An 18,413-nucleotide genomic window follows, 5' to 3' on the forward strand; every position below is an offset into this window, starting at 1 on the left:
GGTGTGTGCGTCTCTGACTGTCTGGTAACTGACAGTTACCTATCATTTATAATATGATTATTGACTGTAGGAAAAACAAGAAACTATTTTGTCTTACAGCTGAAAAAAAAATATTATTAATGGTGGTGGAAATGTTCACTTTATAGACTGCCACTGCCTTTGATACCTTTGCAAAATTACAGGGATAAACTGATGCATGCAGAAAACAGAACTGCCACTGATCATGCATGACGCATATAGTATTGAATAAAAGTTCAACAAAATGTAAAATCATGCTTAATGTTTGAGAAAATATGCCTGATAAATGCCCAATATCAATAAAAAGATGTAGAAAAAGTAAACTGCACCCCTTGATTGTGAAGTAGATACTATCCAAGATTTATTTTAAACTCAATTCACAAATCAAATTTTATTAATGTTTTATTAATGTCAAGAGATTTTGACTCTGGAAGGAATTTTATTCATAGAAATGGCACATCCTCTAATCATCTAATCATGACATGGGGCCATGTCACTAAGCCATTATCATGTAATATTAGTGATATCGAATGTTTTTTAACCAGATGGTACCATATTAGTATACCTTTGAAATGTACTCTCATTTTCTTTTGTCATATACAGTAGGGTGAAAATGTTGTCAGTGTGGCTTAAATCAATATGATTTGGTATTCACTTGCAAATGAAATATATTTAACTCTTTGGCAATATAAATTCTAAATATCACATGTAAGAGAAACTATATGTGATGCGTACAAAAAATGTATTGTAGTTATAAAGGGATTCATATACTACTTCATATATTTTTCCTTGAAAGCAGAGGATGTATATAGGGGTTTTTCTACATAATTAGCTGCCATGTATACACTGACATGCTGAATGAAATTAGTGTTTCTCCTCACAGCCTTGGTAACAAACATATGTATGAAGATTCACCATCACCATCCATGATGCTCCAAAATCCAATCACATGGAAGTAGTGTAGGGCTGACTGTATCCATCCATCGAAAATGGGCTCAAATGATAAGCATTACAGAAGATGGTGTTTACACTCAGGCAAAATGAAAGTGATCCAGCTACGGTAAAGATAAATTGTCTTGAAAAGCTAAAAATGCTAGGATGCATCCCAATAAACCTTGTTCCTCCCCCATTCAAAAAGTATTCCAACACTGACTGAGGACAGTGTCAGATTAAATATGGCTAAAGGCTGCTAATCCCCACTCTGCCCGTGGGTTGCACTTGTTGCTAATGACGATATTTATGAAAGGACACCGCACACAAGCTATTCTGACCTGTCGATCGCCATCGGGTTTCCATCGGCTCTCGTCGCCGCGGCCTAACAGTCCTCCGTGCTCCCCTCCACCCTACTCAACCCCGCCGTCCCATCTCCCCTCCGATCTGAAGCGTCAGATTTTCCGTCCACAGGTGGAGAGAAGCGCGCGGGTCCGTTTCCTCATACCTTCTGGCACATGTGCAGCCGGGACTTGGAGGCGGAGGTGGCGTCCTTCCAGACCTTGCAGGAGAGGCCCTTGGCGCAGTCGCAGCGCTGGAAGATCTCCAGGCTGTGCGCGCCCTTCTTCCTCTGCTTGGTGCACACCTCCCCCTGCCGCAGCACCGGCTTGCAGATCTTGGTCCAGAAGTGGCGGGCGCAGCAGTGGCCGTCGGAGCAGTCCGACGAGCGCAGGCAGGGATCGCCCTCGTGACCTGCCGAAGAAAGGGCAGCCCAGTTTGTGACAGAATGTTCATATGTGACATTACATTACATTCATTTGTTTAGCAGACGCTCTTATCCAGAGCAACTTCCAGCACAATAGAACATAAATGTATCCGTTCAAGTTCAACGACCAACAGTGTCAGATCGGGCTAACAATACTCCCAGACCAGTGAGCATGAGCATTACACTATTCAAGCCATTCATAATCCATAGCAAATAATTAACACAGCATGTATTTTCAACTGCACAAATCTACACTCAGTGGAAGAATCTTTTAGAGCTATTTGCGTAAACTTTTGACCAGTTCAGTTATATAGCAACCTGAGCTCTTTGCCTGATAGCATTAAGTTCTTCCCACATTAGAAATGCAATAACAAAGTTCAGCAATGGGCCAGCATTCTTCTTAATATAAAAAGGGCAGGATTTCAGTACTTTGATCCTTAAAACAAGCAAACACCAGTCAACATTGTTATGCGAGATGCATATTACGGGGGGGAAAAAAAAAAAGTTGAAAAGAACTTTTCAATTAAATATGATCACTTCATGTTCGAGGTTTAACCATAGATGAAGACGCTGTAGAACAGCTTTTAGCACTGCAGTGAGAGTTGAACATAACTTTCAGCAAATCATGTTTACAGAACGCATGACTAACAGCACGAAGAGCATAAATGAAAACAGCCAAAGGGGATGCATAGTCTGTGAAAATGCCTTCAAAATTTATACATCTTTGGTTTAAACTGCATTCCCTGGATATTCTTGTGAATTGGATGCAATAACAACTCACGTCTAAGTATTTGAGAAAAGTATTTCTTCCTCAATTATTAAGTAATTAAATCCCATTTAAGCAGAACTTGATATTCCTTGCAGGTGGTTTACATTACTCTTTCAAAGTCATAATTAGTAAAGCAAACATTTATTATAGATGATAATCAGTCATGCAGCTTTCCGTGAAATTAAATGGCATTCCGACTTCCTCTGCCAAAGGCCTTTTCACACGCAACTAGAGGCCCAGAATCCTTTACAAAACCCATGCTTTCCTGTCCAGCTTGCTTAAATAAAGCTCAAATCAATAGCATACAATATAGAATAGGATCAGGGCTTTACCTCTATACTGAGCTTCAGCCTAATACCCCTTAAGGCAGGAGTGAAAATATCACACCTAAAGCTTAATTTGGTCAAATCTTTCAAGCTGTCTCCACCTTTAAATTCTCAGCGGACATTACCCTCTATTTATTTAACTCCATATCCTCGGCATAGGTACTTTGTGGAAGTGTGAATGAATGCTTTGAAGACGTGTGATCACTATGGATCACTATGGATTACTTCCAGACTAAACAGCCTGTATATGAAACTCAAGAATATTTAAATTCATCCGGTTCATGGATCATATGATCACATCTATTGTTCATATTTGCCACATTGTTTACATTTATATATATATATATATATATATATATATATATATATATATATATATATATATATATATATATATATATATATATTTAAAAAATCACATAATGATTTTACTATACATAACAAAGGTTGTTAATAAACCTTTGTTGCTAAGACTGTTGCTAAGACTGTTTATATTTTGAGGTAATAATTTGAAGTTTATTATGGTGTCATCATGTTATATGGTACTTGAGGCTGAGTTGATTATGGCAAGTAAAGATACCAAAATGCACCACACCCACATAAATGATGATGGTGATGCATTTGGACATGGCTTTTCCTGGATCCCAAAGAACTTCCCTCAAAGAAAGGGGAAGATGCGTGACTCACCTCAGCAACCACCACAGTGTAATATCCACATGTGTATAAACGTAAGACATTTCATGCCAAAGTGCTCGCTATATATCAACTAAGATGGAGCGCAAAGGCTTTATATAGCCCTTATTTAGCTCATGTTGCATGTGAATAATGTCTGCAGACTAACTTATTTTTCATCACAGCTAAGCTGTGTGTCAGAGCTGGTAACTACCATTTATCCAAATAATGTCATTAGCTATTCCTATCACAAAGTCAGACTGACTCAGTGTTATGGTTCTCTACTCAGAGCTTGCTGTAAGCATCAAATGTTTTGCCATGAATAAGCAGCTAGGATATTCTTCTCGGTTAAGCTGAATACATGTTTGTGATGACATACATTTCAATTATGGCATTATATAATCAGTACACAGTTTCTTCATTACATATAATGGCATATCATTCACTTATCTACTGCTGAATGTCAAGAATGAAGTTATGCAAATTGCTAGATGTGTTACATTATCTTAGAGAGCTATGCCATATCCCAATATGCGGTTTAATTTTACACTGAATACCGTTTGTTGAGAAGAACTGTCCTTACATTTTTTTATACATGTCCCAAAACAGCAAATGCAATGTGGTTAAGTCTGCATCCAGACTGCTGTGTTTTTCAGCTCAGATAATTATTGGAATAGTTGTGGAATGGTGTCTGACTCACAACATGTGGCTAACAGCAATGAATACCCGGAGATACTGATTGAGTGCCGGTCATGAATACAAAAGGTCATTGGAGCCTCAAAACAGGAAAACAAAAGCTCCTCCTATGCCAAAGTTATTTCACCACATCTCATTTACATCTAGATATTTCCAAATGAAACGTACAAAGTCCAGTTTTAATGCATGAATTTTGAAATGCAGATTTAATGTAAAGCATGTGCAATTTCAGAGGAAATTTCTAGATGGTTAGAACGTTACAAACCTTTGATGAGAGAGAGCTTTGATTGTGCTTTCCCACTCTTTTTCCAGCCGTTTCCCTTGACTGAAAGTTTGTTGTGCTCCTCTAATGCTGGGATGTGTGGAGACAGGACACTTTCGGAGAGAGAAACGCAAATATCTGCAGGCCCCAGAGAGGGTGAGGGTGAAAGAAAGAGAGAAAGAGCGAGTTACAATATGTTCTTTCAGTATGGAACTTTCATGATAACACAATAAACTTGTCAAATTTTCTGTTTTTAGAAATGAACTTTTGACAACTAATAACTAAACAACTTCTTTGCTGTTGCCACTACTTCAAGTGATAATGACAATAAATAATAATAATAAAATAATAAAAAGTCATTGCATTTACCACTGTGAGTATATGGCTATGAGAGTATACACATCTTAAACCAAGCCTTCACAGCATGTTGAGGGAAGTGGAACAGTCAAACTCAGAAAAGCAACTGTATTGGCTTTAAGATGTCAGGTTTGGAAAGTGATAGTTTGCAGTAAGCAGTAAGCTGTAAGCATACAGTACATGACCACTGTTGAGTAGATGCTGCGATGACAGATCTGGTTTCAGTGTAACACTTCAGGTTCTAATATGGCCTTCAGTTGGTTAGATATATGATACCTCTGGATTTAATTAGACTCTTAACGTAATATGTTGAGTAGTGTCGAGCGACAGTTCAAACTAGTCAATGCCACATGAGAGGCGAACAGAACAGCAGGGGCTTGGCACCCCCCTTTTGGATAAACCTGGGCAACACTGTGAACCCTTCCAGCAATGACAGCAAAATAAATGGAAGAAGTCAAGAACAACAGATATTGACTATGGAGAGGAGGCAGCTTTACAGTTATGAGGAAATGAAACTCCATATCGGCATCATTATTAAAACTGAAGAAAAAGAGAATGTGTTCTTTGAGAGAGCTCTCTGGAATGAGGTTAGGCACACTGTTCACAGAGGGTAGGTGATATTGTTGCACATGTGATATGTCTTACAGAAATACTATGATTTAGAATGGGATTGTGTAGTGGTATTCTGACATAATAATCAAATATGTCTTCAGCCATATCATGTGTTGACTTTAAATGCAGTACAGGTATATATAAATGGATTTAAAGTGACCTCTGTGGATACATGACATATGTTCAGCAAAAGCCAAGACTGACATACAGTTGCTGCAGCGGTTGCCGGGGCAGCACATGCTGTCTCTGTGGCAACGTCTCTTCCTCCTTCTGCAGTTGAGGCAGCGGGAGGCGGCGTGGTGAGGGGTGTGGCAGTAGCTACCGACACCGCACTCCTTATCAGTACTGCAGGGGTATACCTGCAGAGACAACCAAAGGAAAGACATTGAGACACAGGCTACTGCAGTATCAAGACTGGAGCACATCCACACCAAATCTCATCCAACTAAATGACCAATGACAGACATCTGCACTGACCACAGCTTTGGGGCAATTTTAAGAATATATTAAAAAATACTATTAATATAACTCACACGCTAGGCCAGTCGTCTTATGCTCGTAGTGAAGTCTTAAACTTCATCTGGCATTAGCCAATCATAGCGCAGTATAATACTCCCTTAACCATTGGTCCTGTCACTGCTTTATAGATGTCCTGATGTAATACAGTTGATTTATTTTACAAACTGCTCACTTGCATCATTCCCTCCATTTGGTTTGGATGTCTAAATATGGAGTAAAGAAATAAAGGGTCTTAGACTTACCTTTCCATAAAATGAATGGAAAAAAAGGAGGAACGAGCCACGAAGGTGCAATAAAATCAATGGCCCTTTGACAAATACTCTTTTTAACAACAAATACTACAAGGTAGGTTTGCTTATTTCAAAATAAGACATCATAAATGGAGCTGAACAATGCATATAATACATATAGAATTTAGCACCATCAGTAGATTCATTGGAAGAGGGTTATTGGAAAATAAAAGAAATATGTCAAAACATCTACTCCTTAGTGTACTCCACCATAAAGCGGTATGTTTTAATGATTATCAGGTACTTAGGAAAATGGTGTGGTGCCACCAACAATAAAGTAAACAAGTTACCACAACTTTTTACTCAACCTCTAATGGTATTTTTATTTGACATCCATAAAAATGAACTGAAATTAAAGCAGACGGTAGCCAGATTTATATAATATTTTATGTATTCCCTAGAAATGTATAGGATTTCAGAAAGCTGGGAGTAGGCTGTTTTTGGAACTGCTGAAACAGCATTTGCCACAAAGACTGCCAGGAATATTTCAGAAAATGTACAATGGAACTATTGCATTTCCCAACAGAAAATCACTGTTAAAAGTTTCGCAGGGCCTTTCATTTATGGGCCTAATTAGAGAATTAAAGCATAATTGCTTAATGGCATCCCTTGAGTTTGTATTGGTTATTGAATGCTATTCACCATTTTTGGGGTCATTACTATTTGTAATGGGTTCTATTCTAGTATAAAGATTATCTTTTTTTCCCAAATATAGATTCAGTGGGTATTAATTGATTATCAAACTGCATGGATGTCTCTCTACCTTTCTGCTAAGCACATTAAAGCAAACTACTAACTTTATATTGTATTATCCAGAAGATCCTTTAGCCACTTAGTAGTACAAAGTGAATGATAAGTTCCATCATCCACTGTCCATGGACAGAGATCCACAGTAAACTGCAATGGGAGATGCTACTGAAACTGCTGCAATCCTTTTACATTGTTCAAAAAGGATACCTTTTTTGCCACTGGATAGCTAAAAATAACATGAACTAGTTTAAGGAGTATAGTGTAAATGTAACAGAAATGTAAAATAGTGAATATGTTAATTGATAACAGTGTTAACAGTCACACTGTGCTGCAAATACAATATCTAATTACATTGAAGCCTTTGGTGTCAATTAAGGCCAGTTGAAGGATGTTGGTAGGCTGTCATCCACAGTCCAACCATACAACATAACACAATGTCTGCAATCTATCCTCAGTCCCACCTTAATTTATATCTGCAGTCTACAAAAAGCATATGAAAACAAAATCACTTTCCCTTGCAAACGGATAAACACAATCAGTGGGCCCCAAACAGTAGCCCTTTGAGTATTTACCAAACTGAAATAATTCTATGGAGTGAGACTGCAAGTATCTTCATTTCATCAATAAGTATTTGGAGATCAAGCAATGGAATATCCTTCTGTGATTTTGAACAGACCCAACACCAAGTGCACCATATTTGGCTTGAGGAGTCACTCTTGCAGGAATTTTATACCATCACATCACAAACATCTCCTGCAATGTTCACACCTACATCATTTCACCCCGCAACCACCAAGCAAAGACCTACAGCAGAGATAACTCTCACATAGTGTAACAACATCTGCGCACAAGCTGATCTTCAGCAAAGCAAGGCAACAGCAAATCAATCATGTTGCATGCATTGCATCCATTAAGGAATGAACTTTCCTATGTTTAATTTACTGGACAGTAAGTTTGTAGAAACAGTATGTGCTCAGATTTCAGCTATATGTTTTACAATCCAATATACAGAGTAATAGTCCTATCCATTATCATGGGTAATCACGTCACCTGGATTGTCTTGAAGTAACACTACCAATGTACTTGAGACATGTACATTGTCAGTAGTTTTATTCTGCCAAAATGTTTACATTTCAAAATGTGACAAAACTACAGAAATAGCCAGGAAACACAGACATTACTTTCCAGTGTGAATCACAACAAGTGTGAATCACTCAAAATAAATGTAATGTCAATTGACAGACAAGCCACAGTTAGTAAAATACTGTATGTGTCATAGTGCACGTACATCGCTTTCGCCCTAACAGTCTGGCATGGAAACAATGTGACAATCACTGCAATCAAATGGACTGTCACAGACGTCCTCCATAATCACTGATTCATGTGACTTGTGGGGTTTGCTTGAGTCTACAAAACATGACTCAGTTAGAATGGAATAGTCAGAGCTAATTCCTCTCAGGAAACTGGGAGATGAATAGGTGGCTAAGACTTGGACAGGAAACTGGGTTTATGACCTCTGCTCTCAGTGAACAGGGCCATTATATCTTCATAAATACATGGGGTCATGACCTCAGTTTTTAATATTCCTTCACAAAGACAGCAGCTCCTCTGATTCTCTCCTGAGAATTTTTAATCACATAATTAACACAAAAACCAGCAACAGCCAAAGTTTCCTCTGCACCTTCACATCCAAACACTAACCTGGTTCAATCCAGCTTGGCTCTAAGTCTAGTTCTGACAGATGAAGCTGCCATGACACAATTACATTAAAATTCCATAACTGTCCTTAAGCAGGGTAGTTTTTCAGAGCAGAGTATTCTGTGTATTTTGATGACATAGGAAGAACCTGGACACAGGTGGGCTGTGGTCCACCTAGAGTTCTCCTGCACCTACCCAAAAGTGTTGCAAAAAACCATTAGACACTGTTTTTGTCCCACAGATTTCTTATGAATGTGTTTGATACAACTATGAGCAACTCCTAAACACTCCAGCACTGATCAGCAGCCATGTTAAACACGTCATTTAAAATGCTACCAGGGTGGACCATGTCTTACCCACACAATCCAAAGCTTTTTTGTATTCACTGGTTTTAAAATGTATAGAAAGGTTCTTGTAGTCAAACAGAGGCCAGAGTCCTAACAAGTAGTCACACTTCATTTTTTATTACACCCTTTTACCTTGTTAGTATCACTAAACTTTCAATTCACTGGGGGGCAGGAGTGAGGGGGATGGAAACATGCCTCTTTTATAACGAATAAATGCAGCCCGTAATCTCCAGTTTATTGAGTAATCTCTGAATGAAACTAAACACACTGGACTTGTCAAAATGTATGCCTTGACTCGGATGTGAAACAGTACTCTCATTCATAATATATGTGTTTCACAGCTATTGTAGGCAGCAAGGTCCCAAGGGTAAATACACCTAACTAAAACTACTGGTGATGGATTCTTTACAAGGATACCTCTAGCAGCAATTAAAAGACATTCAGTTAGTTAGTTATAAGTTTGCTCAACTACTGGAAGGCCAGTTTTTGGAGGTGGAACATCATTAAGTATTCAAGACCATGTTATGTCATGGGGAAGAGCATGCAAAACACCTTTAAAAGATGCCACTGTCAAAACTTTAAGCTTAGCCTTTTCAGTAACTAATTGAAACCGTATTTTAATATCATAAATCAAAATCTTAGGAACCCCGAAGTAATAAAAATGGGCCTGTCAGAAAGCAGTAGTCAGCCCTTCAATCCAAAAAGCCAAAAACTTTAAACTACACTGAAATGACATTCATTAAAGCTTTATGAATCTACTGTACTGACACATGCAAAGTCGTGCAGACAGTCAATGTCAAACACATTTCAATTGATGTTTATGGGAATGCTTAAGTATGGACTGGCAAACATTTGAACTGTAGCCATTTTCCTAGGCACAAGCTGATGCAATGGCTTTGTTGAATAGAGTGGTCCGACATGTGTCATGAGGACTGGAACGTGTCAGACATTAGGGCTGCTTCAGAACATCGTCACACATTTTCTAATGTTTCCAACGGATACAGAGCCTATTCTTGGTACCCACCCAACACTGGTAAATACAATATTCTTTTTAAGCTTTAGCCACTGGATAATCAATGATGTTTTCTTGACTTGGACTCATTAATTCAAAATCTTTTTTGTAATCGCAGGACATGAATATCTGAGGGCTTGGTGCTTGTCATGGTTGTGCTTTGGGTTTGATTGTAAATGACTGTAAAAGCAGTGCTAGTCAAAGCTTAGAGGCTCTTAGTGATCATCATTTCAATGCAAAATGTGGCACGACATTGATGTCCAATAATAATATTCTGGTCTCCACTCATGTCTCCTGTGGTCCATTCATGAGAACCACTATGGTTTATTAGCAGGACAAGCTTGTAAGCCTTCCTCTAAAATAGGTTTGGCAGAGCGCTCTTATTGGAAATATTTCCACTCAGAAGACTTAAGACATTGCCTGCTTACTTCAGTTGAAATATTGCAAGTGACATTAAACCAAAATCTGATAAACTACCACATTCATTTACATCATGGCAATAGCAAACTGACCAACATCATAATGACAAATCCTAACCTATCAACGTCAGAGGCATATCAAAGTACAATGATTTTTTTAGTAATACTACACTTTAGTATACATCTTAACAGTCCAAGCAAATGTATAACATAGTTATTTGTTAAATTGCCATACAATGAAACTTTATTTCAACCCTCTCAGTTTTCCGATTACATCTACCCTACAAACAAGTGAATTTGATTTGAAATTCCCCACCAAAAATGTGAAGTAACTCCAGCTCTGTTTCACATAACTTCACTGTCATTGGCATACACTATGGTTTCCAATTAATCTTCCACTATCCACTTTAAAGGTGTGCACTGTCATACATGAACATCTGGGACCCTTAAGCACATGACCACTAACGACTTGTAGAGGAGAAGACTGTTACATCATTATGACACACGAACACAGCAATCCTGCTGCCACCCTTCTCTCATCTTTCAGTTTTGGATTAGTGAGAAAGGCATTTTGTCGAAGTGTTTCTAGCCTAGGAATTCAGGACGTACGTTTTCATACAAAATAAAAACTACATTTAAAGATATATTTCATTCACGATTCCTTTATTAATGACGACATTTACAGCATGCGGTTGCCAGATATTATTACAATTGGGGTCCTTGGATATTTGCTACCTAACTGTACCTATAACACATGAAAGATTAATTATTTAAATGAGCAACACAACTGTATGTAGCAACTAATTTAACTACACGGTAAGCGTCACTTACAGGCTATTAAAAGAAACTGGGTTAGGACTATACCGAGTCAAGCATTTTCTTTATGAAAATGAAACCCCAGGGCCATGAGGTAACAGAACAGGCAGAGGGATCACGCGTGGTAACACATGCAGTGATAGTTTCTAGCACCGCTCACAGCCTAGTTTACTAACACCGGCGCGTCTCTGCGATGGCCCCACTGAGAAATTAATCTGAGTTCACAACAGTGCACACGATGGTAACGATTTATTGTTTCCGTGTGAAGGTAGCTGTAATTCGGCAAGTGAAGGTTCTCCTCTGAAAGCAATCCTTGCTGTTTGTCGAGGGAAGTATGCTGCAAGCCATCACATCGAAGTTTTGTGACAGTAACCGCACAATTTAGAGTATTTGTATCTTTTTATAACAGTAGCTCAATTAAATCCAGATTTTTTAGGGTATACTTCAGAAACCCACTCATTTTAGAGCTTAAACTGGGGGTGATATCAGTTGTCAACGTCATGAAGCGCAATATTTTGCTGTATGGGTAGAAACAAGCCTTTTGCCCGCTCAGTACTTTTGCACACGCCGTGTTTACGCGTAAACTGCTTGGCCGCATTTGCTTTCAATTTCTTAGGCAATCGCTGCCACATGCTAAGATAAAAACGCAAGGTGAGTAGACGGTATCCATTAAAATCTGTTACAATTCGTGCGTTGTGTTGTCATTTCATACACTGTGTTGTATCAGTTAAATATATCAGTCTGGATGCCGTATGTATTTTAAGTATTAAAAGTCCTGCGCAGCAAGTTTCGCGTTTGATAGAATGACCTGCGCAACCGTTCGGAAATTGGATGTGTGGTGGATGTTCGTTTACTAAAAATGTGGGGCACCCGAGTATGCCTCGTGTTTTCCATTTAACGCTCTTGATGAAAGTCAAATTAAACCCCACAGTTAAATTTGCAACGTAAACAGTAATTAGTCTCAGAAATGTAGGTTGTGATTGTAAATGCCTGTGAGAACAACACCAGCTCTTAATTCCCAAGCAGTTAAATAAATAAAGTTCCCTGAGTAGCCATGCACGGGGTCTATAGACTAAATATAATCTACGATTTCCGAGCAGTTGATTCCTTTTGCAAATGAGGAGGCATTCTCTTAAAGAACCGAGCCTCATCGTCTCATTTGTAGAACTGGTGACATTCCCTGATGTTTCTCACGGAAAATGGCTTTTAATTACCTCTTTAAATTCAAAAGCACAAGCTGTCCCCATCTCGTGTAATCAAATAAAGGGACTTCATAAAACTACACTATATACTCTAAGTGGCTTTGGACACTCAACCTAACACTGTCGCTCTTGATAGGTACTATAGGCTCATCACGGTGTAATGCAATTTTTTGTTTTGTGTTGTTTTCCGATGACAGGGACGGTCTAGTCTGCTTTATTTACGGGCATACAAGCACTAATAAAAAAAAAGTCTCTCACGCGTGACAACAGCCGAAAGCATGCAAGATGATTCATTTGGTTACCTGTATAGGATTGTTGCCTTTCTTGACTCCAGGCTGGAAGCTCGCTGAGCGATTCGTTGTCGGCGTCGGAGGCTCTCCCAGCAAAGCCGATTTGATTGAGTTTACCTTAGCCTCCACTTCTCCCATCCTCAAAAGTGCGACCAGCAGAATGAAAAAACACCAGCATCTAGTCCACACCAGTACCAGCATTCTTAGCAATCAACAGTATTGGTGTAGCTTATATCTCAAAACAAAAATACGTTGCAATTCTGGTCAAAGCGTAAGCGCCACACTTTCCAACTGTGCGTATTATTAGTAAAGAGATGGGCAATTTAAAACAGATTACTGCCCATGCAGTGTATCAAATACTGCAACTGCGAAGAGCTACTGTGAAGTTGGTTGAGGTGGTATCGCAATGCTGTGAATGCATTCAGTGTAAATACGGAGGTTTAACGGATTAATGGTATGGATGCCCATAGGATAGTGCAGTCTGTCTCTGACTACATGTGAGCATTTCGTGTGGCAGCCCCAGTATTTTATGATCTCTGATACATTCTTTTTATAGGCTCCTAATGGGTCTGTTTCCTCCGCCCCTATTCAGATTTGACAAAGAGTGAAACTGATCTCTCGGCAGTGCTTGCTGTAGCGCTACTCATTGTACTCTGAGCGCCTTCGTCCAGACACCGACACCCGAAACCCCGTTGGGGAAATCCTATAAAACCATACACTATATATGTAAGAATTTATTTGACCCGTTTTAGTGTGAAACTGTTTGATGCAATGGAAACAGCGGGTAATGGGGGGAAAGCAATTCTCAGGGTTAACAGTAGGCAAACCCCGTGCGACAGTAAGCCTTAAGTGATGCAGTACAATTAATTATGTGTAATCGTAAACATTTTGCACTATGGAATTTTGATGATTAACGTATTTGGTGGTTTTCAACCCTTAAAGCAATGATCAGCATTATGAGCACTCTGGAAATAAAATACCTTTCAACTTGTTGTGCCATTGCGTATCAAAATGAAATCAAATAATGATTATTAATAATCAATGAATAAATGTATATTTTATAGGGACTGAGTCGAAAACACAAATTCACATCCGGGGCCCCATCGTTACTATCAAGTCCCCTGTGAAATATGCGCCCGTACCGTCGCATCGATTTGACGGGGGGGACTCCTCAAAAGGACTCCAGGCTTATACAGAGACTTATTTCATATTACATGACATATTATACATGCGTTCATATTGTGTGTGTGTGTGTGTGTGTGTGTGTGTGACTGACAGACAGAAACAGGACTTCCCATGTTCACTGCTTTCAAAACCATGCAAATGCATGTGCCAGGATAGAGGGGCATGCTACAGCTGGAGAGCAATTTTTGGCAAAAGTGCTCTACACTAAGATAATATATGCACCTCACCCCAAACATGTATGGTGCAGACCATATATTTTATGTAATTTCTTGTCATGTATAAGGATTGCTGAACAAGGCAGGCCTGATACATCACTGGTAATCAAGGCTAATGTTATTGAAGTTCGTCAACAATGTGGCCTCATATATTGCAGGAAAATGTCTAAAATAAATGTCTAAAATAAAATTTATTTTTTCCAAGCCAAGTTGAGATTCTTAAAATTGCATTCAATATTTTTGGAGAAAATGGTACACAAGACTTGAGTCAGCTCAGATATGTGGTCCAGCAGAAGTAATGTTTTGTCAAGTTCCATTCATTTGGCTAATGGAAACTATGACACCAGCTACAGCAGCAGCCACAATAGAAGTTCATTAAACACTCCTCACGGAGGAATGGAATCAGACTGAGATAATTCAAACAAGGAAGTGCTGAATGCTTTTTTGTTGCTGTTGTTTGAAAGTTTTGATTTGTGAGCACATGCTTTAAACTGTAATAATCATCTTTGCTGCTGATTGTAGAGGAGTCTTGGGGTGCATTCAGAATCATCAATTTATATATATATATATATATATGGACTTTTAGTATCACATATTGTCACAAATAAATTCATTTTCACAGCCTCAATCAGCTCTTGCTTTTACTTACTGAATAGTGTAAGTAAAATGACAGTTTCACAGCTGGAATATATATAAATATGAGTATTCTATATAATGAATACACAAATGAAAGAACATGAATATATTGCTTAAAGTAAATTTACTTGTAATCTAGTAATCATGGTTGCTTTTGTATATAGACATGCAAGGTTCACCACATGTGCTGTGGATACAATGAATGTACATCATACAGATGTCATTTTTTATTTTTAAATGTAATGAATCTCAAATTGTATTACATTTTTAATTACCCTTTTACAGAATATTGGCACTCAAGTAAACAGCCAGAAATGTGGATTGTTGTGCTTCATGTCATCGCTAGATACTGTGAGATGAATACTCTTGTAGGTTTCCAGTTTGAATCGGTCAGTCACTTTCTTCTTTTCAAAATATATTCATCTTACTGCACTAAATGCATTGCTGGGAAACATAAGCATTCATGTTCTGAAGCAATTGTAGGTCTTGTGTTACAGAGCATGATTCAAACACTGAGAGAAATTAATCAAATGTAGATGCTATTGGAAGCTTTGTACTGAGTAAGGAACAAAAAGTGTGTTGAATATCAGGTGTTCCGTTTCCTTTTGGCACAGTCTGGCTCATTCATACGGGGGCACTTTGTAACATTGGAAGGCTTCCAGCTTGGGCAGTTGTGAAATGTGATTCAGCTATACAAATCATAATACATTTATTGTCTTGCACATGGGCACTGCAAGTGCCGATTCTTTATTTAGGAGTCACTCCTTTAAGGTGAAACTCTGGCACCTGGCCATTTCCCATCTAGCCCTTGTCTAGTTCAATGTCCATGTGGGCTCATGCATTTATTTTGCATTTATGAGTGTTTTAAACTTAGGTCTGCCTTTTTTCAATCACATGCATTCCTCGTTTAAGTTGGTTACTGATTTGGCTGGTCCCTGTGCACAATTCAAATAAGCCAAAGGGTCAAAATATCAACAGCATCATATAATAAATGTCCACAATACAGACCAATAGAGTAGCCTGGGTGATTCCCTTTTCATTTTTAGCTACATGATGGTCATTCCATCAAAGCAACCTTAACCTTTCCATTTAGCTAGCACATGGACAGATTTAGTTTTCTTTAAAGAGTAGGAATAAACAAAAGAAAGTAAATGTGACTTTTTTTCTGATACTTTGCTGATCAAATGATGCTTGTATCAGATTCATCCAGCTATAACTTCTATTGCTTGTTTTCTTGTCATGGTAAATAACCTGTGTTTCTAAAGGATCTAGAAAGATCTATTTTGCCAGCCAAGATCAATTTTCCATTTTAATGTCTCACTTCATGTTTGGGCAACCATCAAGTAACTATCTCATGCAAACAGTACTCCCTTGTTAAAGGGTGCATACAGCCCACAGAGTACTGCAAAGGAAGCAAATTACCCAACTGCTCAACTGGGGAGCACAGTGATATGCATCTCAAGAAACAAAGCATGCAGTCTAATTAGGCACATACATTTGCAGCTGATATTTCATTGACAGAAAATTCTATTCATGGCATGAATGACATCATGAGAAAGCAATTCTTCTAACAAGCAATGTGTCACACTGTTTATTATGCTACCAATGGTGACAATGCTGCTTTAATACATGTTAACCACCTAAGATCATATAGAAACTAACTGCAAATAATTTGTTCATGTTACAGCCCTCTAACTTGCTTTTTTTTATCAATGCATGTTAGAAAAGTAATGAAGCAATTGCCAAGTCAATCAGTTAGATTCATTCCAAATGAATATTTAAAGAAATTATTTTCATGTGCCTTAAAGACCCTGGATAATTGGTAATAAAAACCTTTATTCATCTCAGACATTAAGTATTTACACAAATTATATTGTCTAATATCCATTTAATTGAATGGATGCTGTGCAGGCACAACTTGTGGTTTGAAGGCGTGACTAAATCCATGTTTAAGTGATCTGACCAGACGTGTCTCTTTCATAGCCAGTGAATTCCAACACATCATCTTGTTTTCATTATTCAAAATGTTCTTAGGGTAAGATATGAGTACTGCCTGATCCATGATTTTGAAGAAAAAAAAATGATACAGACAAAAAAACACTAATAAGTAGGGAAAAAAAACATTCTGATCCAAATGCTGAGTCAAGTTATTTCACTAGCTGAAGTGGGCCCATTTCAGCTGCTTAGAGTATGATAATAAATATGAGTACTTGTTACCACTATATCCAAATTCCATTTTTGCTACTCATTAGTTTTAACTTAACGTTCTCCATTTATTTAACTCTAAAGGGAGAATGAAACCTTGCATACCTTCATCAAAAGGATCTAACTTCTTGATGTAAAGTACAGCAAAGGTCATCCACTTGAAGAGTGGAAACCATTTTCTAGAAGATCATGATTCCTCCCAAGTATTCATGTATTCATTGTTGCTCTGTTGATACGTATAACTGACGCCCTTTTCCCCCTCTACAAGACTCAAGTGTTTATATATTTAATTTAATTTAGTCTGTGGTTTTGATATGTTTAATCAAAACCACAGACTAAATTAAATGAAATATATCTACAACCAGTTATTATTACATGGAAAGTGCTGTTACAAAGTGTTTGTGGTGGAAGCGAGATTTTGAAAGCAAGGGGAGTCTGTTCAGTTTCATGATGCTTCCAGTCCCTTTAGACTTCAGAGGAACAACATGGGAGCACGATTAAACACGTGTGGTTTACAGCTTTGAAGCAAAGCGTGCCATTGTAATGTCTCTCACCACAGTGAGAGAGCCACTTTCTTTATTAGTAATAGATCCTACAACTACCCTGAAGTTGCTCCGCCGTTCTGAAACATTACCCACACTTCAATCTGAACTGACATAGGCAGATCTGATTCTTTATAGAGCCCACCCTGGTTTTTTATTGGTTATGATTGGAAAGTCAGAAGGTTTGCCTTGCAAGTGTTTGTGTATTTTCCCCCCCACAGTCAGATGCTGTCAGAGATGTCTTTAAATCATTATCGTCCCTGGTCTGACCGGGTGAAAACACACTCCTAGGCTTTCATGTTGAATCATAGATGCAGATGGGTTACACCCACAAGGGATGATAAACAGTGATTCAGACCATTCTTTTCCATCTGGAAGACCACAGAGGTACTGAGAGTGATTTAATAGCTTTGGTTGTGCAGCAGGTGGCAAACCATTTGCATCACAGCAGTATAAGGGCAAAGTTTTGAATGTTGGAATATGAAACATTAGAATGCTGAAGTAGCTGGATGAAATGAAAACTCTGAACCGCTTGTTCATCCAAAAAGGCATATTTGTAATTGTTGCAATAAAAGTGAAATTCATTTCATACTACCCCCCCCCCCCCCACATAAAGCATATGCAGTTGAGTAATTTAGATGATGCCATGAAATTCAAGGACAATGCTTACCTCACTGATGTTACAATCCAATACAAACCATTCTGAAAAGCAGAGGGGCAAAGAACATCCTTTCTAATCAGAAACACATTGACAAGGGTTATCTTTGGTCGTCAATTGAATGGTATTTTTGTTTCATTTCTCTTTGGAAAAAAAAAATCTCACCCAAAAAGTAACACTGAAATTGAACTTATTTTGAAAAATTTGTCACGTTTTGATGG

At 38.2% G+C, this 18,413-nt stretch overlaps 1 protein-coding gene across 1 annotated transcript; it reads right to left on the minus strand.

Moving 5' to 3' along the window:
• Positions 1-1,450: 1,450 nt before the first annotated feature.
• On the minus strand, positions 1,451-12,952 carry LOC118793633 (dickkopf-related protein 2-like). The gene is made up of 4 exons (XM_036551861.1): positions 12,764-12,952; positions 5,617-5,767; positions 4,443-4,577; positions 1,451-1,701 (listed from the first exon to the last, which is right to left on the minus strand). Exons 1-4 carry the CDS (start codon positions 12,950-12,952, stop codon positions 1,451-1,453), a joined length of 726 nt encoding a protein of 241 aa, XP_036407754.1.
• Between the last annotated feature and the right edge of the window lie 5,461 nt (positions 12,953-18,413).

The sequence above is a fragment of the Megalops cyprinoides genome, chromosome 18 (genome assembly GCF_013368585.1).
Source record: "Megalops cyprinoides isolate fMegCyp1 chromosome 18, fMegCyp1.pri, whole genome shotgun sequence".
Lineage (NCBI taxonomy): Eukaryota > Metazoa > Chordata > Actinopteri > Elopiformes > Megalopidae > Megalops > Megalops cyprinoides.